Source organism: Puma concolor, chromosome A1 (assembly GCF_028749965.1).
Source record: "Puma concolor isolate L17-30 chromosome A1, mPumCon1.1.hap2, whole genome shotgun sequence".
Lineage (NCBI taxonomy): Eukaryota > Metazoa > Chordata > Mammalia > Carnivora > Felidae > Puma > Puma concolor.
In genome coordinates, this window is record NC_141667.1 from 107949269 (window position 1) to 107976054 (window position 26786).

General features: G+C 34.9%; 2 protein-coding genes across 6 annotated transcripts in view; one reads left to right on the top strand and one right to left on the bottom strand.

Annotated features, from left to right (window-relative positions):
* Nucleotides 1–10163, top strand: part of TRIM23 (tripartite motif containing 23) — a 37192-nt gene extending 27029 nt beyond the window's left edge. Inside the window, exons 9-12 of one of the 3 annotated variants that reach the window (XM_025925089.2) lie at nucleotides 710–820; nucleotides 5547–5671; nucleotides 7848–7953; nucleotides 8274–10163. In XM_025925089.2, the coding sequence (XP_025780874.2) occupies nucleotides 710–820; nucleotides 5547–5671; nucleotides 7848–7953; nucleotides 8274–8332 (401 nt within the window). In that variant the 3' untranslated portion in view covers nucleotides 8333–10163. Of the gene's footprint in view, nucleotides 1–709; nucleotides 821–5546; nucleotides 5672–7847 lie in introns of all 3 variants that reach the window. The other 2 variants (XM_025925088.2, XM_086699929.1) reach the window with 2 other exon arrangements.
* The window catches only part of PPWD1 (peptidylprolyl isomerase domain and WD repeat containing 1), a 32404-nt gene continuing 7198 nt past the window's right edge, over nucleotides 1581–26786 (bottom strand). For 2 of the 3 annotated variants that reach the window (XM_025924162.2, XM_086699918.1), the window contains exons 5-11: nucleotides 25492–25939; nucleotides 21577–21767; nucleotides 20537–20726; nucleotides 17634–17815; nucleotides 15478–15559; nucleotides 13931–14113; nucleotides 12586–12890 (exon numbers count right to left, since the gene is read on the bottom strand). In XM_025924162.2, the coding sequence (XP_025779947.1) occupies nucleotides 12747–12890; nucleotides 13931–14113; nucleotides 15478–15559; nucleotides 17634–17815; nucleotides 20537–20726; nucleotides 21577–21767; nucleotides 25492–25939 (1420 nt within the window). In that variant the 3' untranslated portion in view covers nucleotides 12586–12746. Of the gene's footprint in view, nucleotides 1979–5700; nucleotides 5736–12585; nucleotides 12891–13930; nucleotides 14114–15477; nucleotides 15560–17633; nucleotides 17816–20536; nucleotides 20727–21576; nucleotides 21768–25491; nucleotides 25940–26786 lie in introns of those variants that run through there. The other variant, XM_086699907.1, reaches the window with a different exon arrangement.

Below are 26786 nucleotides of genomic sequence, written 5' to 3' on the forward strand. Positions count from 1 at the left end.
AGACAAACTCTAGCTTACAGCTGAGTTCTTGAGGGTTTTATTTTATGCTAGTATGGCGTGGAGGTGGGCTCTTTACTGGCTCTAAGACATTACCATGTCAGAAAAAAAAAATGCAAGATTCAGTGACTGTGTGATTGAAATGTGGATGGTGGGATATTGAGAATGAATAGGGGTGCCTGGGTGGCTCAGTCGGTTAAGTGTCAGACTGTATTTCAAGCACAGGTCATGATCTCACGGTTTGTGAGATTGAGTCCTGTATTGGGCTCTTTGCTGATAGCACAGAGCCTGCTTGGGATGCTGTGTCTTCCTCTTTCTCTGCCTGTCCCCTGCTCGTGCACTTTCTCTCTCTCTCTTTCTCTCTGTATCTCAAAGTAAATAAATAAAAAAAGGAAAGAACAGAGTATTGGTGGGACAGTTGGAAGGATTAAAGGATTGGTGTCAAGGTGAGGGAGTAGTAGTGGTGCAGAGCACTCAGTTATTTGAGTTTCAGGATCTAAGGATCCTGGTGGAGGTTTAGAGAGCTAACAGCTGTTAAAGGTATATATTCCTCATATAGATTTATTAGGAGTGGAGTTGGTTGGGCCGCAGTATATATTGCTGTATGAAGATAATTTGTATACCACAGTTATAAACTGTGGGTTGCCTGTGTTTGATGTGTTACTTATTATAAATATAAGTTCAGTATTAAAGTAACTTTTTTATCAAACAGGTTTTAATGTGGAAACTGTAGAATACAAAAATCTGAAGTTCACTATTTGGGATGTAGGTGGAAAACACAAATTAAGACCATTGTGGAAACATTATTACCTCAATACCCAAGGTAAGAGTGAAAAATGATATCTTAATTTTTCAGAATTTTAGGATGCCATTTTCAATGGAATAGATTTAACTAGTGAAGTTTATTTTATTTAAAAAGTGAAGGTAGAAGACTGGGATATGTGCTTTGTTTTATTTCATGAAAAACCATAATTTATATCTTGGCAGTGAAGAGATAAAACCATAATATATATCTTGGCACTTTATTATTAGTGTTCATGTAAGTGTGATCACTGGCAATATCATAATATAGGGTAGAATTCTTGGTGTATGGTTCTGCTGCTCTCTTCAATTCAGTTAAATATTTATCTCATTGGAATCTCAATAGCTCCATTCCTTTATTTCCATTAACAATAAGTTATCTGCAGTGGTTTGCTTTTGGCCAAATGTGTTTTACCACATATTCCACCTAGCATTTATTTATATTTTGGCCACATTCTATGCTTTTGCATATACCCAACATGAAGCTTTTGTTCATGCCACCTATTTCATATGTCATCCTACTTTCCACCTAGAAGAGAAGCTAAGTAATTATTTTTACTTGGGGATTTTTGATGCTTAGTTTAGTATAAGCCATTGACTAATAGGGGGAAAATGGGCTTTTAAACATGAGAAATGGTTGATAGAATGTTTAGCTACATAAGGTAGCTGGAAGGATTTCAAAAGAGAGTCAATTCAGTAGATACTTGTGACGTTTCTGCTGTGTGTTTTGAATACAATATATGTGGAAAGTGCTGTGCTAGGCACCTAGAGAGAATACTTGGGAGAGATAAAGGTGGTGATTTATTTAGACTATTTTTTTGGAAAGGGAAATGGTAATCAAAGAACAAGTAGTATCATAGTCCATAAAACAAATCTCAAATTGAAAAAGATTGAGGTTCTACACATCTATTTTGACCACATTGCTATGAAACTAGAAGTCATCCACAAGAAACAATCTGGAAAGACTACAAATACATAAAGGTTAAATAATATGCTACAAGGAGCGTCTGGGTGGCTCAGTCGGTTGAGCGTCCGACTTCAGCTCCGGTCATGATCTCACGGTTCATGAGTTTGAGCCCCACATCGGGCTCTGTGCTGACAGCTCAGAGCCTGGAGCCTGTTTCAAATTCTATGTCTCTCTCTCTCTGCTCCTCCCTGGCTCATGCTCTGTCTCTCTCTCCTTCAAAAATAAATAAAAACATTTAAAAAAAATTAAAAAATAATAATATGCTATGAAACAATGAATCGGTCAACCTGGAAATAAAAGAAGAAGTAAAAAAGTACATGAAAGCCAATGAAAATGAAAACACAATGGTTCAAAACCTTTGGGATGCAGCAAAAATGGTTCTAAGAGGGAAGTTTGTAGCAATACAGGTCTACCTCAAGAAACAAGAAAAATTTCAAATAAACAACCTAATCTTACACCTAAAGGAGGTAGAAAAAGAACAAAGTCCGAAACCAGTAGAAGTTAGGAAATAATAAAATTAGACAATAAATAAATGATCTAGAAATGAAAAAACCAATAGAACATATCAGTGAAACCAGGAACTGGCTCTTTGAAAGCCAATAAAATTGATAAACCCTAGCCAGCCTTACCAAGAAAAATAGAGAAAGGACCCAAGTAAATAAAATCACAAATGAGAGAAAAGAAATAACAACAAACACCACAGAAACACAATTATAAAAGAATGTTATGAAATACTATGTGTCAACAAGTTGGACAACCTAGAAATGGATAAATTCCTAGAAACATATAAACTACCAAAACTGAAGGAAGATGAAATAGAAAATTTGAACAGACTGAATACCAGGAAAGGAATTGAATCAGTAATCAAAAAGTAAGCACAAGTCCAAGACCAGACAGATAGTTTCACAGGCAACTTCTACGAAACATTTAAAGAAGAGTTAGTACCTGTTCTTCTCGTACTATTCCAAAAAATAGAAAAGGAAAACTTCCATATTCATTCTATGAGGCCAGCATTACCTTGATACCAAAACCAGATGGATCCCACTGAAAAAGAGAAATACCTTTTTTTCATCTATATCTTATATATCTTTTAAAAATATCAGGCCAATATTTCTGAACACATCTGCAAAAAATCCTGTACAAAATACTAGCAAACTGAATCCAACAGTACATTAAAAGAATTATTCACTATGATTAAATGGGATTTATTCCTGGGTTGCAAGTGTGGTTCAATATTCACAAGTCAGTCAACATGATATATCACATCAGTAACAGAAAGGATAAGAAACATATGATCATTTTAATGGATGCAGAAAAGCACTTTACAAAGTACACCTATTAATGATAAAAACCCTCAACAAAGTATGTTTAGGGGGAACATACCTCAACATAATAAAGGCCAACTATGAAAAACCCACACCTAACATCATCTTCAATGGGGAAAAACTGAGAACCTTTTCTCTAAGGTCAGGAACAAGACAAGGATGTCCATTCTCCCCACTTTTATTTAACATAGTACTGGAAGGCCTAGCCACAGCAATCAGACAAAAAAGGAAATAAAAAGTATCTAAATCAGTAAGGAAGAAGTAAAACTTTCACTATTTGCTGATGACATGACACTATACATAGAAAACCCGAAAGACTCCACCAAAAAACTGATAAATAAAGTCAGTAAAATCATAGGATACAAAATCAGTGTACAAAAATCTGTTGCATCTCTATACACCAATAATGAAGCAGCAGAAAGAGAAATTAACAAACCTACTTATAATCGCACCCAAAATAATAAGATACTTAGGAGTAAACCTAAGCAAACAGATGAAAGACCTGTACTCTGAAAACTATAAAACACTGATGAAAGAAATAGAAGATGACACAAAGAAATGGAAACACATCCCATGCTCATGAATTGGAAAAACACATAATGTTAAAATGTCCATACTACCCAAAGCAATCTACTGATTTAAAGCAATACCTATCAAAATAACATCAGCATTTTCACAGAGCTGGAACAAACAATCCTAAAATTTGTATGGGACCTCAATAGCCCAACTAACCAAAGCAGTCTTGAAAAAGAAAAGCAAAGCTGGAGGCATCAGAGTTCTGGACTCTTAAGTTATATTACAAAGCTTTAATAACCAAAACAGTATGGTACTGACAGAAAAACAGACAAATACATCAATGGAACAGAAGAGAGAACCCCAGAATGAACCCACATCTGTTATGGTCCACTAATATTTGACAAAGCAGGAAAGAATATCCAATGGGAAAAAGATAATCACTTTAGTTGGGAAAACTGGACAGCGACTGCAAAAGAATGAAACAGGACCACTTTCTTAAACCATACATCAAAATAAATTCAAAATGGATTAAAGACCTGAATGTGAGACCAACAAATATAAAAACCCTAGAAAAGAGCACAGATAGTAATTTCTCTGATATTGGCCATAGCAATTTTGTTCTAGATAGGTCCCCTGGGGCAAGGAAAATAAAAAGAAAAATAAACTGTAGGGACTACACCAAAATAAAAAGCTCCTGTACAGCAAAGGAGAAATTAACAAAACTAAAAGGCAGCCTATGGAATGGGAGAAGATATTTACAAATGACATACCTGATAATAAAATATATAAAGAACTTCTACGACTCAACACCCAAAAGCCAAATAATCCAAGTAAAAAATGTACAAGATGACATGAACAGACATTTCTTCAAAGAAGACAAATAGATGGCCAACGGACACATGAAAAGATGCTCATCACTTATCATCAGGGAAATGCAAATCAAAACTACAATAAGATATCACCACACATCTGTCAGAATGGCTAAAATCAACAACACAAGAAACAACAAGTGTTGGCAAGGATGTGGAGAAAAAAAGGAGCCCTCTTGCACTGCTGATTGGAATGCAAACTGGTACATCCACTGAAAAACAGAATGGTGTTTCCTCAAAAAGTATAAATAGAACTACCCTATGATCCAGCAATCACATTACTAGGTGTTTACCCAAAGAATACAAAAACACTAATTCAAAGGGATACATGAACCCTGGTATTTATAGCAGCAGCATCTATAATAGCCAAATTATGGAAACAGTCCCAAGTACCCACTGACTAATGGATAAAGAAGATGTGGTGTGTGTATGAACTGGAATATTACTCAGAAATAAAAAAAGAATGAAATCTTGCCACTTGCAATGACATGGGTGGAGCTAGAGAGTATAATGCTAAGTGAAAGAATTCAGAGAAAAATACCATGATTTCACTCACGTGGAATTTGAGAAACAAATGAGCAAAGGGGGGAAAAAGGGACAAACCAAGAAACAGACTCTTAACTATAGTGAACAAACTGATGGTTACTAGAGGGGAGGTGGGTTGGGGGGATAGGTGAAATAGGTGATGAGGATTAAGGAATGCACTTATTGTGATGAGCATCAGGTAATTAAAATAAAAACTTAACAAGTAGCCTCATTAGGGAGATCTTGAGAGGTATATTTTCATTAAGAGAAAACTGTTAATTCATTTACACAACAATTTGTGTTTGATGAAACAAGTATGGTAAATCCTGTATAGAAGGGGAAATGAAGAGAGCTGAAAAGTTATGTGAACTATGTGAAGCCATACTCCTAAGTATTGCTAGGTGCTGTTAGAGCAGCCTTTCTGAAAAACATAGTAGATAGTAGACTAACCATAATGTAATAACGAGAGCATAAAATATTTGGTCATTTACTTAAAGTTAACCAATGGCTAATTAGATTCTTTTTTTTTTTTTTTAATTTGGCTAGCTGTTGTATTTGTTGTTGACAGCAGTCATAGAGACAGAGTTAGTGAAGCACACAGTGAACTTGCAAAGTTGTTAACAGAGAAAGAACTCCGAGATGCTTTGCTCCTGATTTTTGCTAACAAACAGGTAACACATTTGTATTTCAGAATACTTACTTTAGTAGTTCTGTGCATTCTACATCCTAAGGTAACTGGAAAGATTTCAAAACAGATAATTCAGTAGATATTTATGAAGTTTCTGCTGAGTATTTTGAATACAGTCTATGTGAAAAATGCTATAGTTGTTACATTAGAGTATCTAAAAATGTAGTTGATGCTTTCCAGAAACTCCTAGGAATGGCTGAGTGTCTCAGTCAGTTAAATGTCTGACTCTTGATCTCGGTTCAGGTCATGATCATACAGGATTGAGCCCTGCTCTGCACAGACAGTGCAGGGCCTGCTTGGGATTCTCTGTCTCCCTCTCTCTGTCCCTCCCTTGCTGCCTCTCTCTCTAAAAATAAATAAATAAACTAAAAAAAAAACAAACAAACTCCTATATAGGGATGTAAACATGTAAGTGAATGTATATGAGATTTTAATACATAGAAAACTAGTAAGTAACTTCAGTAATATTAACAACATATTATGAGAAATTAGAGTAGTTTTAAAGGTGGCATCTTGTCAAAGATTTGTAAAAAGTAGGTTCTGAGTTGAAATTATGACAAGAGTTGAAATTACGGATAGGACTTTAAGTATGTGAAACAAAGAACATTGCAGGCAGAGAAAATAAAAGCATGAGTATTTTTAGGGAGTATAAGCAGGGTGGATAGCAGTTTGAAGAGACTTCATGAAGGTAGATTTGTTAGAATTTGATGCCTGAATGGGGAAAGGTGAAGGACAGGGAGAAGCTGCTGATTCCTAGATCTTGAGCTATGCTTGTAGGAGGATGAGAATGCCTTCAAGGGCAATAGAGGGGCAAAGGGTAGGATGAAGAATAAAGGATTTTCCTCTTAATAAATAAAAAGATGAACTATTAAGAATAGATACACTTTGCTTTACTTACTATTAAAAACATGCAGGGGCCCCTGGGTGGTTAAGCGTCTGACCTTGGCTCAGGTCATGATCTCACAGTTTGAGTTCAAGCCCGGGGTGAGTTGACAGCTCAGAGCCTGGAGCCTGCTCAGTATTCTGTTTCTCCCTCTCTCTCTGCCCCTCCCCCACACTTTCTGGCTCTATCTCAAAAGTAAATAAACATTTAAAAAAAAATTTTAAGGGGCGCCTGGGTGGCTCAGTCGGTTAAGCGGCCGACTTCAGCTCAGGTCATGATCTCGCAGTCCGTGAGTTCGAGCCCCGCGTCGGGCTCTGTGCTGACAGCTCAGAGCCTGGAGCCTGTTTCAGATTCTGTGTCTCCCTCTCTCTGACCCTCCCCCATTCATGCTTTGTCTCTCCCTGTCTCAAAAATAAATAAACGTTAAAAAAAAAATTTAAAAAAAATTTTAAAAACACAAATAAGGCAACGTTAAATACCCTTTTCCACTTACATTGTTAACGATAAAAATGTTTGATAATCTTCAGACTCACATATACTGTTGCTGTAGTTATTAAATGGAGACATTTTCTTGGAGGGCATTTTGGCAGTACCATACCTGTCAGAATTTTAGATGCATGTGCCCTTTTACCTTGTAATTCGACCTCTAGTAATGTATTCCGCAGACAGATATCCTAAGGTTATTTCACAGATAATGTTGCAGATGTATGTAGATAATCTACATACAATGTAGAAGTCTGCTTGTCCAGCTAATGGAAAGATACCTATCCTCAAGGTGTGTATTAAAAACAAAAAAACTAAAGTATGTTTGTTTATGTTTATTTGCATGAATGTGCATAGAACTTATATGGAAAAATATGTAAGAGATTATAACATGGTTGCTTTTGGGAAGTAGGGGTGTTCAGGAGTATTTGGAGTGGGAGTTTAATAACTGTTCATTGTATGAATTCTGTACTTAAGGCATTTTGATGATACACGTGTTAATCTTTCTCTTTTAAGTTGATGCCTTATGACTCAGGCAGTGGCTTTCATTCAGGCTGCATGGCCTTTACTGATTTCACTGTAAGGCTATTCTTACTGTACTATAAATGACCTTTATCAGAACTTTTCTACTTCTTAATCATTGAATAATTATTGAAAGGTGAATCTAGGTTTTAACTTTAGGCTTCTGTTAGAATGACACCAATGGAATTCTGTATAAATAGTAATAATTGGAAAAATGAGAATTTTGATGGGCTGATTATTAAAAAATTTCTGATATGTGTATATCTTTCAGGATGTTGCTGGAGCTCTGTCAGTAGAAGAGATCACTGAACAACTTAGTCTGCATAAATTGTGCTGTGGCCGTAGCTGGTATATTCAGGGCTGTGATGCTCGAAGTGGTATGGGACTATACGAAGGGTTGGATTGGCTTTCACGGCAACTTGTGGCTGCTGGAGTATTGGATGTTGCTTGATTTTAAATGGAGCAGTTATTTAAACTCTTTTGTGGTTAAGAGTTATTTTGCACATAATATAAGAAATTCTACATCTCAAAGATAGTTTATTTAGGGTGTATATTTAAAATGAATCTTGGTTGGGGAATTCAGTACAATATGGCTTTGAAAAAAGTTACTCTTAAACATTTGACTGAACAGATTAAATTGCATTAAACAGGGACTTCTTAAATACACATTTTTTAAAACATACATTTGTTATTTAAGTTTTTCACATTATATGTGATCCCTATGTTGGGAAAGAAGTAGTCACAGAGAAAGGGTAAGTGAAGGTTTATTGTTTCAGTGAAAAAAGAATAGCCAACTGAGTGCCTAATGCAAACTTTGTGAAGCAAATAAAACATAGCTGCTTTAACTTGCCTTTTCACTGGATTTTGGCAGTGTTTAATAGCAAAACACCAGTGACTTAATGAAATAGAATCCAAACTGCATCTTTGGGTAATAGGATTACTTTACTTTTATGTTCAATATAACAGAACACTTTTAATGCTAAGAACTATAAACTACATAAAATTAGTATTTTATAGTGTTTTATTAAAACTTTCTCCTAAGCCCTTTTGTATAAAACCCACTGAGTCAGATGAAATGCTATCTAACTAGGTACGGCTGTCAGATTAGTATTAAACTGAAGAAAAATAATAAAACTGTGAAAGTCAGTTATGTTGTAGTTAATCTTCACTTATGAAAGACCCATTTCCGGGGTTGAACCTGGTTATATTATTTCCTAGGTCACAGCTCTAAATTGGTCCTTCTGTTTTTCAACATGTTTAAAGTAGTTAGTAGAGTTCCTTTTAAAAATAATATTGCATCCTTAGTGGGAATGATTATAGGTAAAATGTAGTTAAGTTACACATAGAGCCAGGGTTGGCTTTAAGTAAAAGACAGAAGTAGAAATGCAGAAAACTACATTTATCTTTAGACAAGGCATTTAAGCAGTGGAGAATCAGTTACGTTAAGTGCTTTCCCAAAATAAATGCATTTATCTTGACAAAATGTTATCAAGGCTCTTCATAAGGCTTTGAAAAGTTATTTGAGAAAGAATATGTCTAAGAAAAGATAAGAAATGTTCAGAAAGTTTACATCACATTTATTATGCAGTGTTGTAAAAGTTTTAAAATTTTCTGCTTTTTACTGTTTTTCATTTTTTTAAGGATACTCACTTACTATGGCAGTAGGATTTACATTTAAACATCGCTAGATTGGATTTTATTTTATTTTTTATTAAATGCTCTTCATCCTTATAGATGAAGTTGAATCCTGTCTTATTAGTTCAACTGCTAGGAGATGTGGGTCTTAGGTGGCACTGTTTTGGTTCCGTCTCTTCAAATGTACTTTTGTTTGTTTAAAATAAACAGCATAACTTTTAGAAAACAAAGCGTTAGGAAAAAAAGTCCATCAGTGTTATGGGCACTGTGTAAATAAGTAAATATTTCATCCTTTATTTTTCAAGTAAAAGTCATGCTGTTACAAGTGTAATTTGTGCATATAAGTAATACTTATGAATTAAATTATTTAATATTTGATTACAGTAACTGTGAAAAATAAAAAAAATGTGTTAACATTTGCCTGTGAGCCCTTGAACTGTTTTCTCTACTAGGTAATTGAAAAAAAAAAAAAAAGTCTAACACTAACATGTAAACATGTTTTTCTTGTAAATTAAGTTTATTTCACCAATTTTGCTAAACTTTGTAATTCACATTCTTAGCATATTATTAAACGGAATGTAAAATATGTGCTTAGACCTGAGTATAATGTACATAATAGTGTTTGTGTGTGATTTTTTTTTTTTTAAGAAATATTTTTCTCAGGCCCTTATGACTATTTGTGGTTGTATTCTTTCACTGATCATTAGTTAAGATTCTGCTAGTTCCCTCTGGGAAATATCAAATTTAATAACGAGAGAGATGTTTTAAGTACAGTCTATTTGGATTTGCCTCCTAGCTCTGAATTTCTGTATTAAGCCTAAATATTATTGTATGGTTTATGTAAAGCAGGTTTTACAAGTGTGTAGCCCTGGTGTATAATTCCGGAATGCTTTATTATCACCAGAAGCCATTATTTGCATTACATATAGGCAGCAATAAAATGTTAAAATCATTTTAAAGAATTCCTATCATTATTCCAAAAATTCTGTTTCATGTACCATCTATCTAGTAATAGAGTATAGCTAGTAACCAATTAAAAAAGTAATTTGTGCTGTGGTTAAGAAAAAGAAAACAAAATGGAATAGGATTGACTTGCATGTCAAATTTGAGTTGTAGTTTATTAAAGATTTAGAAATAATTTATTCTGTAGTTGCAAGGTAAGTCTGACTTAAAATGAGTATTATAGATAGTGTCTTGAAAGGAGAACTACAATTTTGCATTAAAGTGAAACTCCTGCCTTTTAAATTTTAAATAACTGTTTTAGAAAATGGCTGCGAAAACTTAGCTGTAGCCTATGAACTAATTTGCTAAAAGACATTTTATGTATCATTGAGGTACCTTTCAATTTGCAAAGTGGTAAAAAGGAAGATCGTTTCATTTTCCCTAAAAAAATAATGAAGAGGACGAATGTATCAGATGGTATCCTGCTAATAATTTAAAATATGGTTTAAAAAAGACTTCTAGGAAGATATGTTTTTAGGTCTACTGATTATGTTAAACTTGTGACAGGGAATGGAAATATTGATTAATCAAATATGATTTGCACTTAAGGCAAAATAACTGTTTCTGGGGGGCTTGGGGTATCATCACCACTTGGTGGCAGTATTATCAAAAATTTAGGAGTAAGTTTTCAGCAATGATTAATTAAATTGCTAGGGAGATGTCTAGACGCAGAAAATAGGAAGAAAAGATAAATGTCACAATGAAAAGTCATTTTATGTCTAAGTTCTACTTTATAAAAGGAGGACATAATGTTGAAGTAGCACAACTTGGCACATTCTTCATCTCACAAGTTTGTAGTACAAAATGGATAAAGGAAGTAGCCTGCTTATCAATAGAAGGAAAAGTTTAAGTTTAGATTTAAATGTAAGAATGTGAATTCCCGGGGCTCCTGGGTGGCTCAGTCAGTTAGGCATCCAAATGTTGATTTCGGTTCAAGTCATGATCTCATGGTTTGTGGGATGGAGCCCTGCATCAGGCTCTGTGCTAACAGTGAAGAACCTGCCTGGGATTCTCTCTCCCACGGTCATTGCCCCTCCCCTGCTTGTGCTTTCTCTCTCTCTCAAAATAAATAAACTTAAAAAAAAGAAAAGAAAAAAAAGAATGTGAATTCCCTAAATATGTCTGTTGAGGTGTTCCTCTTTAACTTTTTGAAGAGTCTCTCTGGAAACTAGAGGCAGTGTTTCTTTTTTTATTTTTTAAATTTATTTATTTATTTTTATTTTATTTATTTTTTTAGAGAGAGAGAGAGAAAGAGCACAAGCAGGAGGGGCAGACACAGGATCTGAAGCAGGCCTCAGGCTCTGAGCTGTCAGCACAGAGCCTGTTAGAGGGCTCAAACTCCAGCAAGACCATGACCAGAGCAGAAGTCAGATGCTTAATTGACTGAACCACACAGGGGCCCCTAGAAGCAGTGGTTCTTAACAGCTCTGAAGTCAGGGGATGACTGGGTGGCTCAGTTCGTTAAGCATCTGACTTTGGCTTAGGTCATGATCTTGCAGTTCAGGTGTCTGAGCCCTGCGTTGAGCTCTGTGCTGTAAGCTCACAGCCTGGAGACTGCTTCAGAATTTGACTCCCTCTCTCTCTGTGCCCCTCCCCCACTCATGCTCTGTCTCTCTCTCAAAAAATAAATGTAAAAAAAAAAAAAATGAAAAAAAAAGTTATGAGGTCAGGAGGGTAAGGGAAGAAAAAATGAAATCAATAGAAGTCTTTGAACTTACACTGTTTTATTGCTCAAATTTCTACTAAATGCTCCATTATTAGCTGTTAAAAGTTTTACTTAATATATACTTTCTTGATGGAGTATTTAGTAATGTAAAAAAAGATACTATTAACTTCAGGACAGAAAATTGGGATTTAGCTACATTAGGAAAATAATGTGTAAATAATAAATGAACCTGCATATAAAACCAAGGACTAAGTATTCATTTATTCAGATTCTTAAATTTAAATACTAGCTATAATACTCATTTAAATGTGACTTAACATTGCAACTAGAGGATAAGTTATTTCTAAATCTTTAATAAACTACTTCTTATTTATTTACTGAAGTTTTACTTACCCCTGCTTACTATTTTTAACAATGATTAAAAGGCAAAACTATTTGGCATGAAACACAAACCTAAGAAAAGAAAGAAAGTGGTATATTACTATCAGATTCTGATACCCTTTCTTAGTGGATCTAAAGAAACATGAAGGCAGATTATGTGGCATATATTAATATAGTAATATATATTAATGCATACAACTCTATTTAATATGGTTTTTGAGTCTCATGAGAAATTACATAGGAGTGCGATTTGCCCAAATTTAGTCCAATTTCAGTTTATCACCTCCTAGGATAAGAAATATTGTGAGAAAAATGAAAGGCAGGGTTTTAAAAAAGGTCCTTTAATGAAAAATATAAAAACATAATATTGCATCCTTGAAACATGATTTGGATGTTCAGCAAGTTCTAAGAGCTTCCTGTGTAAAATAACCCTGTGTTTAATATACGTGTATTTCTATTTACACATACAATGAAACAAACCTTATTTTACTTGACAGTAATATTTATGATGCTGACATCCTCATAGGGCTTATCTGTTTTGGGATTGACTTTGACATTGGAGATCCTCTGTACAACTTCCATTCCTTTAGTCACTCGTCCAAACACTGTGTGCTTATTATCAAGCCAAGGCTGCATTGAAGGAGAAACGGAAAATCTTGGTAAACCCAGATTTCTTAAATTACACCCTCTGGGTAAGAAAATTACAGAGAATTTAAACTTATGCTTCATTTTTAATTTAATAAAAATATATACAGTTAATTTCATCTAGCAGCTTTTAAGAGTGATTTCCATGTTTATCTGAAAAAATATAACAGCATAATATAATGTTTAATTAGCTGCATCTTTCAGACCAAATGGACCTGAAAGATGTTTGCTAAAGGTAAGTTTCTTTGCATGGCTTAAAGAATACTGGCTAAGGCTTTAAAAGTTCTCTGTAGGAATCAGACCTGCAAAATAGGCAGGAATTGTTTGGAATTGTTCAAGTAGCATGTGCTTTTGTAGTAGAGAGATGGGAACTCAAATGTTCGCTCTGCTACTTACTTGACCTTTGGCAAGTTGATCATGTCGCACTGTTTGTATAGTCATCTGTTTTTTAAAACTGGGTATAGTGATACTAGAAGTATTGTGAATATTACTTTGTGCCTGATGGGTAGTAGTTATATTTTTCTTCATTATGTGGTGCTTAATTCCAAAAAATAAAGTATAATAATTTTTATAATTTTGTGTAACTGCACAGCAATAGAGCTCAATATTCTTATACTGTATGTCGTCAGATCTACAATGTTGCAATATAAGTTGCATTCTGATATCAGAGATGTTAAAATATAGAAAAAATGTCTTAAAAAATTTGAGAATTAATATACTCTAATCCCCTCCCCCATTCTAAAGGAAACAGGCCCAGAAGTGAAATAATTTGTTTTCTATTGTACAATTAGTAGTGGCAAGGTGACTTCAACTCCAGAGTCCTGAGTTATGCAAGTATTGTTTTACAAAGCAAAATCTGATTTGTTAGGTAATTTTACATTTTCTCATCTAAACTGTTTCATTTTTTATATGCTGGCAGAAATAAATAATAGAGAATAATGCAGCTCTCTTTTACTGAATTCATTCTTAGATCATGACAACTTACAGTTTATATGACAGCTTATAGACAATGCTATTCTACTTACCGTTGGTACTACTGTTATAAAAAACTGGGATCCATTAGTATTTGATCCAGCATTGGCCATGCTGAGTGTATATGGTCTGTCATGTCGTAATGTTGAATGAAACTCATCTTCAAATTCTCCTCCCCATATGCTTTCTCCTCCCATACCAGTACCTGTTGGATCTCCTGTTTGAATCATGAAGCCCTTAAGAGGAAGTATACAAAAAACATATTACACTGTACTTTTCTATATGTACGTTTTGGAATTTAAGTGTGTTTTATGTTCAGTAAAATCTTTTTTTTTTTTTTTAAGTTTGAGAGAGAATGCACCAGTGGGGGAGGGGCAGAGAGAGAGGGAGATCCCAAACAGGCTCCACACCGTCAGCACAGAGCCTGATGTGGGGCTCCAGTCCATGAAGTGTGAGCTCATGACCTGAGCCAAAATCAAGAGTTGTATGTTTTAAACTGACTGAGCCATGCAGGCACCCCTTTTCTTAATAGTCACTCTATCAAGTGATTTTATTAAAACCTTAGTAAGTTATACTTTAGATGATGTATTTCCACTGCTTAAACACAACCTTATTTCAGTTACTGAAACAAAACTGCAAAGGTCTCCTCATGAATAGTCATGTACTATCTTTCCCAATAATGCAATTAAAACCAATTAATATTGTAAATAAGTTTTAGATCTATAGAGTGTATAAGGTTTTATATAATTGCCCCACTCTTCTCTCTTCCCTTTCCCTAAAATTCTGGATTGCCTGGTGAGTCATTTTTCTAATTCTTTCAGAACCCCCCAAATCTGATTATTCCTCCTGTCATTTCTCCTGCCATTTCTGAACCTATCAGTAACTAACAACTACACTATTGCCCCATCCATTTTATGGAACAATGCTCAACAAAATCCTGGGACAAGTTCGTTCTGCTCTTCAGGTATTAATGGTGGTTCTCAAAGATTAAGTAGCATGATGTCTTTTCTATTATTTAAAATCTTATTTTCTAGATCTAGACCTTATTTAGTCACTAGGTATGAGTAACCTTAACTATTGGTTTTATCTCAGCATGCCCTTTACTCTGTATCTGACCCTTGGGTTTAGCTGCTGACAAAATACTGGTGCAGTGTTTCTAAAAAGGTACCATGTTACTGTTCCTGCATTTATTCCAGATCTGATATTCATGACTATCCATTCTTCTTTTGGCTTAGAAAGTCCCATTTTTCCTATTCCTTTTTAATAAACTGATAATTGTGAGACAGGAAGATTCCTTATGTTTAAACCTCTGGTTATGGGGCGCCTGGGTGGCTCAGTTGGTTAAGCGTCCGAGTTCAGCCCGGGTCACAATCTCGCGGTCCGTGAGTTCGAGCCCCGCGTCAGGCTCTGGGCTGATGGCTCAGAGCCTGGAGCCTGCTTCTGATTCTGTGTCTCCCTCTCTCTCTGCCCCTCCCCCGTTCATGCTCTGTGTCTCTCTGTCTCAAAAATAAATAAACGTTAAAAAAAATAATAAAAAAATAAACCTCTGGTTATGCAAAACACACTATTCCTGAAGTCATATAAATTTTGTATAACTTACCTTAATTATACGGTGAAATGTATGCCCATTATAATAGCCGTTTCTGCTATGAACACAGAAGTTTTCCACTGTCTTAGGGCACCTAGTAAGATATGTTGAAAATATGAAATCCATTTAGAGCATCTTAATATAGTTTTCTTTGCAGTTCTGCTTTCTACTGATACCTGCAATACCTTCTGAATGTTTCAGGACAGTCTTTTTCCATAACCTCGTCTCATCTCAGGACAGAAGAGATAAAAGATCACATAAGCCACAGTATATTGTTTAATATATTATCTTTAGATAAAGAATGCTTATTATATTTGAGTTTGACAGTATTTAAATTTCAAAGTCATTTAGCAGTTAAAAAAAATACAGCTACAGCACCGTAAGATACGTATATTCACTGCGTATAGTAGGTTCAGTTCCTGGGAAAGATAATTTTCTTATAAAAACAACGTTATGGTACACTGACACACTTCCTAACCAAGGACCTGCTCTCTCTCAAATGCTATCTCCTAAATCTAATCAACTTTAAATGACAATCACACACTCAAAAGTATGAAGCTTTCTAAATGTTAACTAATCTCATGTGATGATTTAATCTCATGTTACAGCATTTAAAACATTTAAAACACTCCTATACAAAATAAAGAAGTACTTTTCAGTAAAAGGGGTTGTAAAAGATGTCACTCTGTTTTTCGTTTTCATTTTTTTGGAGACAGAAGTGGAGAGGGGCAGAGGGAGAGAGAATTCCAAGCAGGCTCTACATTCAGCAAGGAGCCTGACGTGGGGCTCACCCCCATAACCCTGGGATCATGACCTGAGCCAAAATCAACAGTTGGATGCTCAACTGACTGAGTCACCCAGGCGCCCCAAAGATGTCACTCTTTGGATCAAGAATAGCCAAAGATATTCTATTGGATTTGGCATTGCATGTTCATCTTGCAAACTTTTAAACTGTCCAGAATTCCTTTCTGCTTTTTTCAGTACATTTTTTGTTGGATTGATCGATTGATTGATCAATTATGTATGTATGTATGTATGTATGTATGTATGTATTTATATTAGAGAGAGCACAAGCAGGGGAGAGGGGTAGAGGAAGAGACAGAGAATCTTAGGCAGTGCAGAGCCCAACATGGGGCTCAATCCCATGATTCTGGGATCATGACCTGAGCGGGGATCATGACCTGATTGAAAATCGAGTTGAGGGGCGCCTGGGTGGCACAGTCGGTTAAGCGTCCGACTTCAGCCAGGTCACGATCTCGCGGTCCGTGAGTTCGAGCCCCGTGTCGGGCTCTGGGCTGATGGCTCAGAGCCTGGAGCCTGTTTCCGATTCTGTGTCTCCCTCTCTCTCTGCCCCTCCCCCGCTCATGCTCTGTCTCTCTCTGTCCCAAAAATAAATAAACGTTGAAAAAAAAATTTAAAAAAAAAAAAAAAAAAAGAAAATCGAGTTGAATACTCAATTGAACGAGCCACTCAGATGCCCCTTGTTGGAATTTTTAAAACCTATAGAAAGAACTAAAGAAGTAGTAGTGGAGGTCTAAGAAATGTAAGGAGGAAAAGGAATTATCCTCCCCTTAAGGATTTGCTTTGAGGGTAAAGCCAGTTATAACAAATCAGCCACAAAATATAGTTGGGATGCACAGTTGACGTTAATATCCATTTATAAACCACTTTATAGTTTACATTCAGCACTTTCATAGCCATTTGTTTTGTATGCATAATAATAAACCTGTGAAGTGTGTGTGTGTGTGTGTGTGTGTGTGTGTGTGTGTGTGTGTGTATATATATAATATCCCCATTTTCTAGAGGAACAGTTATCAGAAAGCTAAAGACAGACATTCTTATCAAACCCTTCAGTTCTTTAAAATTCCTCAAGTTGAGGGGCGCCTGGGTGGCTCAGTCGGTTAAGTGGCTGACTTCGGCTCAGATCATGATCTCACGGTTCATGGGTTCGAGCCCCACCTACTTGAAATTCTGTGTCTCCCTCTCTTTCTGTCCTTCTCCCGCTCATGGTCTGTCTCTGTCTCTCAAAAAATGAATAAAAACATTTAAAAATTTTTTTAAATAAAAAGAAAAATTCTTCAAGTTGAAATAGCAATTTTAAGTTGCACAGTTTCTCCCAATAAACACATTTACATTGATGTTCATTTCAGACAAAAGACAGTACATACTCAACAGGAAAAAGTTTGATATGAATGTCTCCCATGCTTGTGTGGATAATGGCACTATCTGAAACACGTTTAGGTCCTTCAGCTTGAGTAGCTGCCATGACTTCTTCTTTAGAAGGTTTCTCATTAAAAACATCTCTGTCAGAATCTGCACTTTTTGTATCTTCTGGTTCTCGTTTGGTAAACTCAGAGAAAAATTAAAGAGAGTGAATGAATTAAATTTTTCATCTGGTTAAAATGTTATCAACAGTAAAATTTCATTTCTATCTATGGTATTTGAGCAAAGTAAGAATTCACATCAGATTAAGTCCTTACTGCAGCAATCACTTCCTATCACAGGATGTGTAATAGGGTTAAATTATTTTTACACTTGCCTAACATGACAACAATCCATACAGTGAAGGTGTATGGTTTCAAATGGGATTTAATTTCTTTTTTGGTGCACACTGAACAAGATGCACTTTTATTTGAGGTAGTTTTCTGACTCTGCCCGCTAGTATGTTCTAACCTGTCAACCAGTGCTTATTTTTCACTATTTAGATTGCCTGGGTTTGAATTCCATTCTGCTACTTACTAGTTACATGATTTTGGCAAAATAAATTCATTTCTTCCATTTCCTCATTCATAAATGGGGATAACTACCTCAAAATTGTACCTATTGTGAAGATTCAATGAAGGGATATAAAATGCTTGGAGAATAGTGCCTAATATGTAAAAGGTACTATATACATATTAATAATTGTTGTTATAATGAACAGAACCTGGTGCTAGGCAGGTTGAGGATTCAAAGATGAATCAGTAATGCATCTTGGCTAGTTTTTTTTTTTTTTTTCCTGCAAAGCCCCCATCTGTTCTATCTAAACCCTGAAGCTTGGAAGAAAGAATGTAAATTTTGAGTGAAGTTACAGAAATTTCAGGATACCTCAGGGAATAGGGAAAATTGAGAGAAATCTTTCAGTTGTTAAAACTTTGGACTCCTCTGAGCCTTTTTTTTTTTTTTTTTTTAATTTGACTTTCAGGAAGTAGAAATCTTTCTCCAGAGGAAGCTCTACCTGATTATCAACTGAGTTCCAGGAAAGTAAAGCCAGTGCCCCAGGCCCTGTCTTGCCTAATGTCATTCCGGATCTACTTGGATAAATTCCAAATAAAGAAACAACCAAGCTAGGATGTTGTTGACTTATCATCTTATTCTCCATTTTTCAAAGGAATGACATTATCAGTTGTATGATTGATTTATATGAATTTTTAAATAGGTATTTTAATTTAGCTCACATATTGAACTACCAAAGTTCATATTTTGTCATATTTTGATATTGATTTGAAAAGAGATAAAAAATTTACATATATGTATGTACCATTTTACTTTTGCTTACGGATATGTATGTCTAATAAAATGAAAGATAATTTTATGAACATGTTAGCTGTATAAAGATGAATAGTAACTTTTTTTCTTCAATGTTAACAACACATGTGATTTACTCAACATAAAAGTAAACTTTAGGGGAAGAGAATAATTTATTAGTTTTTTGATAATGAGGATAGAAAATTAGTATGTTTTTAGTGTATATCAAGAGTTAGCTTTTACCTTCAAAACAGTTAAATTACAGGTAAAAACAAGAAAAACTATTTCCCTTTAACCAATTTTATTTTTTGTAGCAATGACTTTGAAAGTTCTAAATAAAATTTTCATCTTAAAAGAATGTATCCATTTTTTGGTTAAAAGCTTGTTTGGGATGAACTGCTATTTCCTATATTAATCAAATGCTGGCAACCTGAATAGCATCACAGCTACTTACAAGATATCAGATGAAAAGAATCAGTATACTAGAATGAGCCACACACTTTAACAAACTTGTGAATAGTGAAGAAAATATAATGCCCTGTATTTGAGGATTTTATATTACCTTAAGGAGGAGATGACTATCACAGATATTTAAAAAAAAAAAGAGAGAGAGAAAGTAAACTATTCTAAAAACTGTGACATATAGAGCACAACCAGGCAGATGTAACTCAGACTTGATGTCAAGAGAAGGTTTCCAAATAGGAACTGATATAAGTAGGAACTGGGGACAGGTATGTGATTGGCAGAAGGAACAGCCTGTGTAAACGCCTTGAGGTAAAAAAACAACACTCAGCTATTGCAAACAGGATCAAGTTCAGTCAGAGTAGCAAATGAACTAAAAATGAAGAAAGATAGGTAGAAGAGCCAACTAGTATAGATAGTTGAGGAGCCATTAAAGGATTTTAGGCAAATAACCAAATTTGGGACTCAGTCTCTGACTGCAGTGTGAAGGACAGAATGGTAGGGCAGAGGTCTCTACACTTTAGATTTTTCTGCTTGGTTCAACAGTTAGGACACGGCTACTCCTAGATAGTTTAGACAGTTTGATTCTGAGCCCAGTCTTAGTTAACATGTAAAGTACTTGTAGTTCTCTAGGGAAAAAAAAAAAAAAATTGTCAGGAATATAAACTTTTAAGGTAGCACCATTACAAGAGAGTTAAAAGGTAAAAAAAGAAATGTGCTTAAAGAAGCAAGTGTGCAAGTTCAGGGAAGATAAATTAAGAACAAAAGATGAAAAATAATCTTTTTTAGAACTTTTAAAACCCCATAGCAAAAGCTATTTTGGATGCAATTATTACCATAACCACTTACTTCCTTACATCTTAGACAACATAAATAGTTGTAGAAGCCAGGTCGAAGATTTTTCAGAACAGGAGGGAAATCAGTACAAAATCGAGTCCTAGTTAAAAATTATGCAATATTAATGTTTTAAGATGGTATTCTGGTTGTTTAGAAAGCATGCTATTATTGCCAACATTCTCTTCAGTTGAAAGCACGACCTAAGAAAATAAATCTCCAACCAAATTGGAAGAATTAAGGCCTATTTCCTAGTATTTCTGCATACCATGTAAAATCTATTCTTCTTAAAAGATGTACAAACTATTGTTGGGTCAGCTTGAATATTTTGAAGAACAGGATTTTCAGAAGCTTTCATTTCTATAGTAGTTGCAGCACGATGTTTTTTGGCTATTCCCTGGAACAGAGCCAACTGCATCACTCTAATATTTTCCTGCTTGCCTAAGATGCGCACACACCTGGAAAATACAACAATGTTTTATACAGTAAAATACCAGAATTAATTCCTATTATAAAAATTTTATAGATAAAATCTAGAAATCAACTATCCTTTACCTTTGTATAAAATAATTACTAAAAGTTTTTTAAAAAGTGTTTCTCTACCCCCTTCCCCAGAAAGTTATTTTAAATTGGATGGAATTTTCTGGTTAAAAAAAAACAAAACACAATCATTCATGCATAATTTTAACCTATCCCTATTATCTTAATCTTTTTGCAAGACTTCAAAGATTCTATACTGTGAAGAACTACAATATAAATTTGATTTCTATGTGAGAATGTACCGACCTACATTTTTTTCTCTTTAAAATATACTTTTAAGTTCTTTTCATTTACATTCAGTGTTAGTATCTGATTGTAGCTATTTTGTACTAAAACCAAATGGACTGTTTGCACAAAAGGCTTATTGTGGTTTCATGCATTTTAACTTCTGATTTTATGTCTAGCAGGATGTAATGCTGAATTCTGTGGTTAAAATATTTGGCAACATTTAATATGAACCAGGCTAATTTAAATCAATAAGCAAAAGAGAGATTGAAACTTGTTAAAAAAAAAAACAAAAAAACAACCTTGAAACTATGCATATCTTTTTTTTCCATTTCTTTTACAAACATGAGTGGAAACTTTTTACATAAGATTATAAACAACCAAAAGACCACAAAAAATCCAGTCAAAACATTTGGTTAAGTTTAGACATTTGGGACCATTCCACTTGTCTTGGAACAAACAAAACTCCCTTTGTTTCCCTGAAAGAGGAAATGGTCCCCCATAAATGAATGCACTTTTAAAAAACATCTTATTAAAGCTTACCGGTTTGTTTCTACATTTATAACTTTAATGCCTAGCATTGTTCCATATAGCACGAAGTGTCCAGTTTCATCAAAGACTATGTTAATTAATCTTACTGCATCCACCTTCTCCAACTCACGTTCAACAGCCATTCGTCGGCCAAATTCCATGTCAGGTAGCTGTTGCCTCATCTGCTGCAGTTCAGTAAACATCTAGGGAGTAAACAAAAAAGCTATGTGATAAAGGGAATGAGAATTTAAATAGAAGCACAGTACACATTAAGAGCCACTGAAAATTTGTGTACTTATAGGTTACCTTAAAGAGGATTCTAAATTCCATAAGCAGGAAATAAAAAGACATTAGTAAGTTCAATCGTAAAATAATAGTATTTACACTAACTGCTGCTTCTTAATAAAAAAAAAAACAAAACAGTTAATATAACTACTGTCTTCCGTACAGAAAAAAGGTATCTGCTGCCTTTTATAAGCCACAGACTAGGGACACCTGGGTGGCTCAGTTGGGTAAGCGTCCGACCCTTGATTTCAGCTCAGGTTATGATCTCATAGTTAGGAGATTGAGCTCCACATCTGGCTCCATGTAGGGCTCCATGCTGGGTGTGGAGCCTTCTTAAGATTCTCTCTCTCTCTCTCTCTCTCTCTCTCTCTCTCTCTCTCTCTCTCCCCCCCCGCCCCTCCCCTACTGTGCTCTCTCATAAATAAATAAATAAATAAACGCCACAAACTAGTACTTTCCAATAGGAAGATAATGCAAACCAAGCATGTAATTTTAAATTACCTAGTAGCTACTTAAAGTAAAAGAAACAGGTGAAATTAGTCTCAATAAGGTTTTATGCCCCATATATCCAAAATATAATCATTTAAACTTTACTCAATACTTAAAAATTGAGATAGAAGCACCTGGCTGGCTCAGTCTGTGGAACATGTGTCTCTTGATCTCAGGGTTGTAGGTTTGAGCCCCATGATGGGTACAGAGGTTATTTAAAATAAAATCTTAAAAAAAAATTTGAGATTAATTATATTCTATTTTTTTTTATATTAAGTATTTGAAATCCTGTATTTTATACTTTCATCCTGTCTCAATTTGGACTAGCCACATTTCAAGCACTCAATAGCAACATGTGGCGAGTGGCTACTACACTGGACACTGTAACTACAGAGTGTAAGGTCCCTGTAAAAGGATCATGGACCTGACATGATATAACACTCAATTTTTATTGAATGAACTCTTATTATTTCACTAATTTATAACAATTTCATGATATTTTAGAAAATGTTTCAAGTTATTTTTATAGAGAGCCCAACACAGATTATCATTAGGTAAATGTCATTTACGGTAGATGAATATTTTTATAAATGCTCTGTAGCTTATTTGGTTTTTCTTTTCTTCAGATATTTGACACAATTTTCGGATAAGGTCACATCTTAATTACTATGTATTATCACACTATAAGCTTCTCCCCCATTAAGATCTTTCAGGTTTCCAGACATTTAGGGCATCAAACAGCAGAATTCAACAGCAGGTCTCCATTGGAGATAAAAAGAAGCCAAGCTTATGTCCAGTCTACTTATTTTCATGCTTGTGTTAACTGGAAATCCCATTTTTCTAGATATGGAAAGAACAACAATGTACACAACTCCATAAAAACAAAAGGAGGTATATGCGTTAGGGAACAACATGAAGCAAGGGTCTTACAGGACAGAAAAAAAGCCTGTTGGTCATTAGGTTTTCTTATCTCCAGTCTCTGAGACTACTTGTTTATTCATATGCTAGAAATAGCCTAGCATTTTTATAGACAGGGACCCCTGATTATTTTACTAGATTAGATTAATTTTCATGACTTAAAGTTTGTAGACAGTTGTCTGCCTGCGTGAAGTATTTCATAAATGTTAATCCAACCTGATAAATACAGCAGTATCTTTTTACAGTATTCTAGCCTTAATAGCAGGGCCTCTGTGATACACAACTGCGTAACCATATGCATATCTCATTAACTGTGAGATTCCACTGATTTACTACCCACTATCCTTCTAATTAATTTACTTGGCATTTGTTTTAGTTGTTGTTGTTGTTATTGTTTGGACAATCTCTCATTTTGAATCTCACTTCTGTCATAAGTTTTACTACTGACCTCATCTTATTTCAGCCCTCTTCAACACTTGTTGAAGTCAATAATGAAGAAACAGAGTATTCGTGTTAAGAAATTAATATCCAGAGACTGTGTTCTTAAATACTTCTTTTGCTGAGGAATCTTCAAAGAGCTGCAAGTTGGTAAAGGCCTTTAAGTTATATTTAAGTTGAACTAATATCTAGTTACCAGCTGCCATTAATGAAGAAAACATCACAGTTTTCTCCTATTCTTCAAAGTAGAGTGGAAAGCTGTTCTCTTCCAAAAGGAAGATGAGTCAGGAGGATGATCTAACAACCAGATCTTCACATGTGTCTGGATTCATATTACTTCAGGTAGATAATCCACCCAACTTAAAGCCACTTGCCACCAAACAACAGTGTCACTAAGAAGAGTAACAGAATTTAAGACCTTAATGCAAGGAATCTAAACTGGTTACTACCAACAATGTAGAATTATTATACAATAAACAGTACTGCTACGAAGAAGGTTCAACCCACAGACTCTCAGAGGATTCAACATACCATTAGCAGTTAGAGAACACTTGAGGGAAACAGGTGATCAGACCCAATTTCCACAAAAAACTGTTAACTTTGCATGGATAGAAAGTCTTATTCTACAACTACATGCTTTAACAAATTCTTGTTAGCAGTAATTATGTGTCACGTATTGTTGTTAGTGCTGGAGATACAAACATGAGCCAAAACAGATAAGGGAGCATAGATCACATAGAGTTTAGTCTACAAGGGGTTGATATGTAGTAATCAAAAATAAGACCAAGCCAAATGGTCTAAGAGAAAATAAACAGAGTGATATTGAGTCACATAAAAAAAAAAGTTGTCCTAGGTTAGACAAATAGTGAATTTCCACAGGAAGTGACTCTTTAAATGAGATTTGAAGCTTAAGTTCAACAGGTAATGGAAAGAACGGAGGTGGGGTGACACCAGGCAGCAGGAACAGCATAAGCAAAGGCCCTGTGGTGGAAGACATGTTCAAGAAACTGAAATAAGGCCTAAATGGCTAGTGTTAAGAGGCAGATAGAAAAGTGAGTGACAGTAGGCTAGAGTGGTAGGCAAAGGCCACAGTAAGGCAGGCTGTGACTTCGGTCTTGATCCTAAGAACAATAAGAAGTCACTAAAAGGTTCAAAGAATGAAATGATCAAATATGCACTTAAAAAATTTGCTCTGGATGCAGTGTGGATAACTGATTAGGAGGAAGCCCGAATATAGGCAGTAGGCCATGAGACAGTCCAGGCAAAAGATCATGAGCTAGGGTAGTGACAGCTATGCTGAAAAGAAAGGGATAGATTTTAAGCATATTTAGAAACTAAAATTGACAGGATTCATGATGAATTAAATAGAGGCTAAGGAAAAAGAGTTAAAAAGTTAAGGATGGCGCAGGTTTGTGGCTTATGCAAGTAAATGGATATTGGTGCCATTCGTGAAGACAGCAAAACAAAACAAAACAAAACAGATGGCACCATGTGTGTTCACAATAGTAAGATGGAGAAATCAATTTGGGAGTAGTCATATGAATAGGCAGGAGTGAACAGAGTAAAAGCCACACAAAAGAAGGATGATTGGCTCAGAAGATATCACATCATAAACCCTGGGAAAAGAGTTTTGAAGAACACTGCAAGAGAGCAGACAGATCAATAATATCTTCAATGTGCTAAGAGAAAATAACCATCAATGTAAATATCTATATCCAGAAAAAAAATCTTTTAGGAATTGCACAAAATAAAGACACTCAGAAAAGGAAATTCCCATTAAATTTATATTGCACTTACACTTAGTGATTCATCAAAGACTCTCATGAGTTTTCCAGTTAAAAATCTGAAAATTCTAACTTTTCTATCAGAACCAATAGTAGCTATTTTCTTCCCATCAGGTGAAAAACATATGCTGGTTGGATAAGCCTTGCACTTGGCAAACTCATACAAATCGGTGTCAGTTTTATATTCCCAGTTCACATTTTTGGGGAACTTATATTCATGAGGAGGCCCAGTCCAGTATTCAATCATTCCAGATTTATCAGAAGACACTATTGCTTTATAAACTGCATTCAGCCGTATCTGAGTAAGAGGTGATGTATGGAGCTTGTCAAAAATATGAAGCGGCTGGTTATCTCCTCGACCATCATAAATGAAAATTTTTCCTGTGCTCTTCTCAGAAGCAGCAACTGAAGATATGGCATCCCCTGGGCAATAGATCCACTCACATTGTCCAGGAAAATAGCTAAAATAGTGAGGGGAAAAAAGAAGTTAATACAACAAGTAAGCATCCTTATCCACTCTCACCACCAAAACAATGTCCTGGCCAATGATTTAGTTAGTTTTGGATTCCTTGCTCTAAAGTAGCAGAAATAGAAACTGGGGAGGAACAACTAATTTTCCCTTTCTGACCTCATTAATCTAATGGTAATAACTTCTGAGGATTTATCAGACCACATAGAAAACTTCCTACAGCAGATCATTTACTTCTCTTGGATAGATAAGAAAACCTAATCAGACCAGGGCCTTAAAATATTCCAGGGCATTGCCTTTTGGATCTCTAGGTCTCAGTCTATTTTTAACTTATTTTTAAATAGGTTCATATCTAACAGTATACTTGATAAACTCATTCTTGAAATGTTTAAAATCAAAATATTTTAGTTATGACTATGATCAAAAGGAAAACATTTTGATATCACATTTTCATTATTAGTGACTTAATCTTACAGCTATAAAGTTTGAACATGCTACCTGATAAAGTACAAAAGAACTGGGACAGATTTAACCTGGGACAGATTTAACCAAAATACCAAACTTACACACTCAAATGAGTGTTGTCTCCTTCTAAGCAGTCAGTTAAAGAAGTTACACAGTTATTCCAATGTTGGTGCTGATGCTCAAAACTTCTGGAACTCTTCTTTTAGAATTTCTACCAAAACTTAAATAATATCCCCAAAGGTGGCAGAGGTTCAACATTTATGAATAGATTTAATTTGTAAAAACAGCTAAAGTGTAGGTAAACAAAGCAGGGAATAAGACAAGATAACCAATATATATTTCTATTTGTAGTAAAAAATAAGTTCTGACCATAA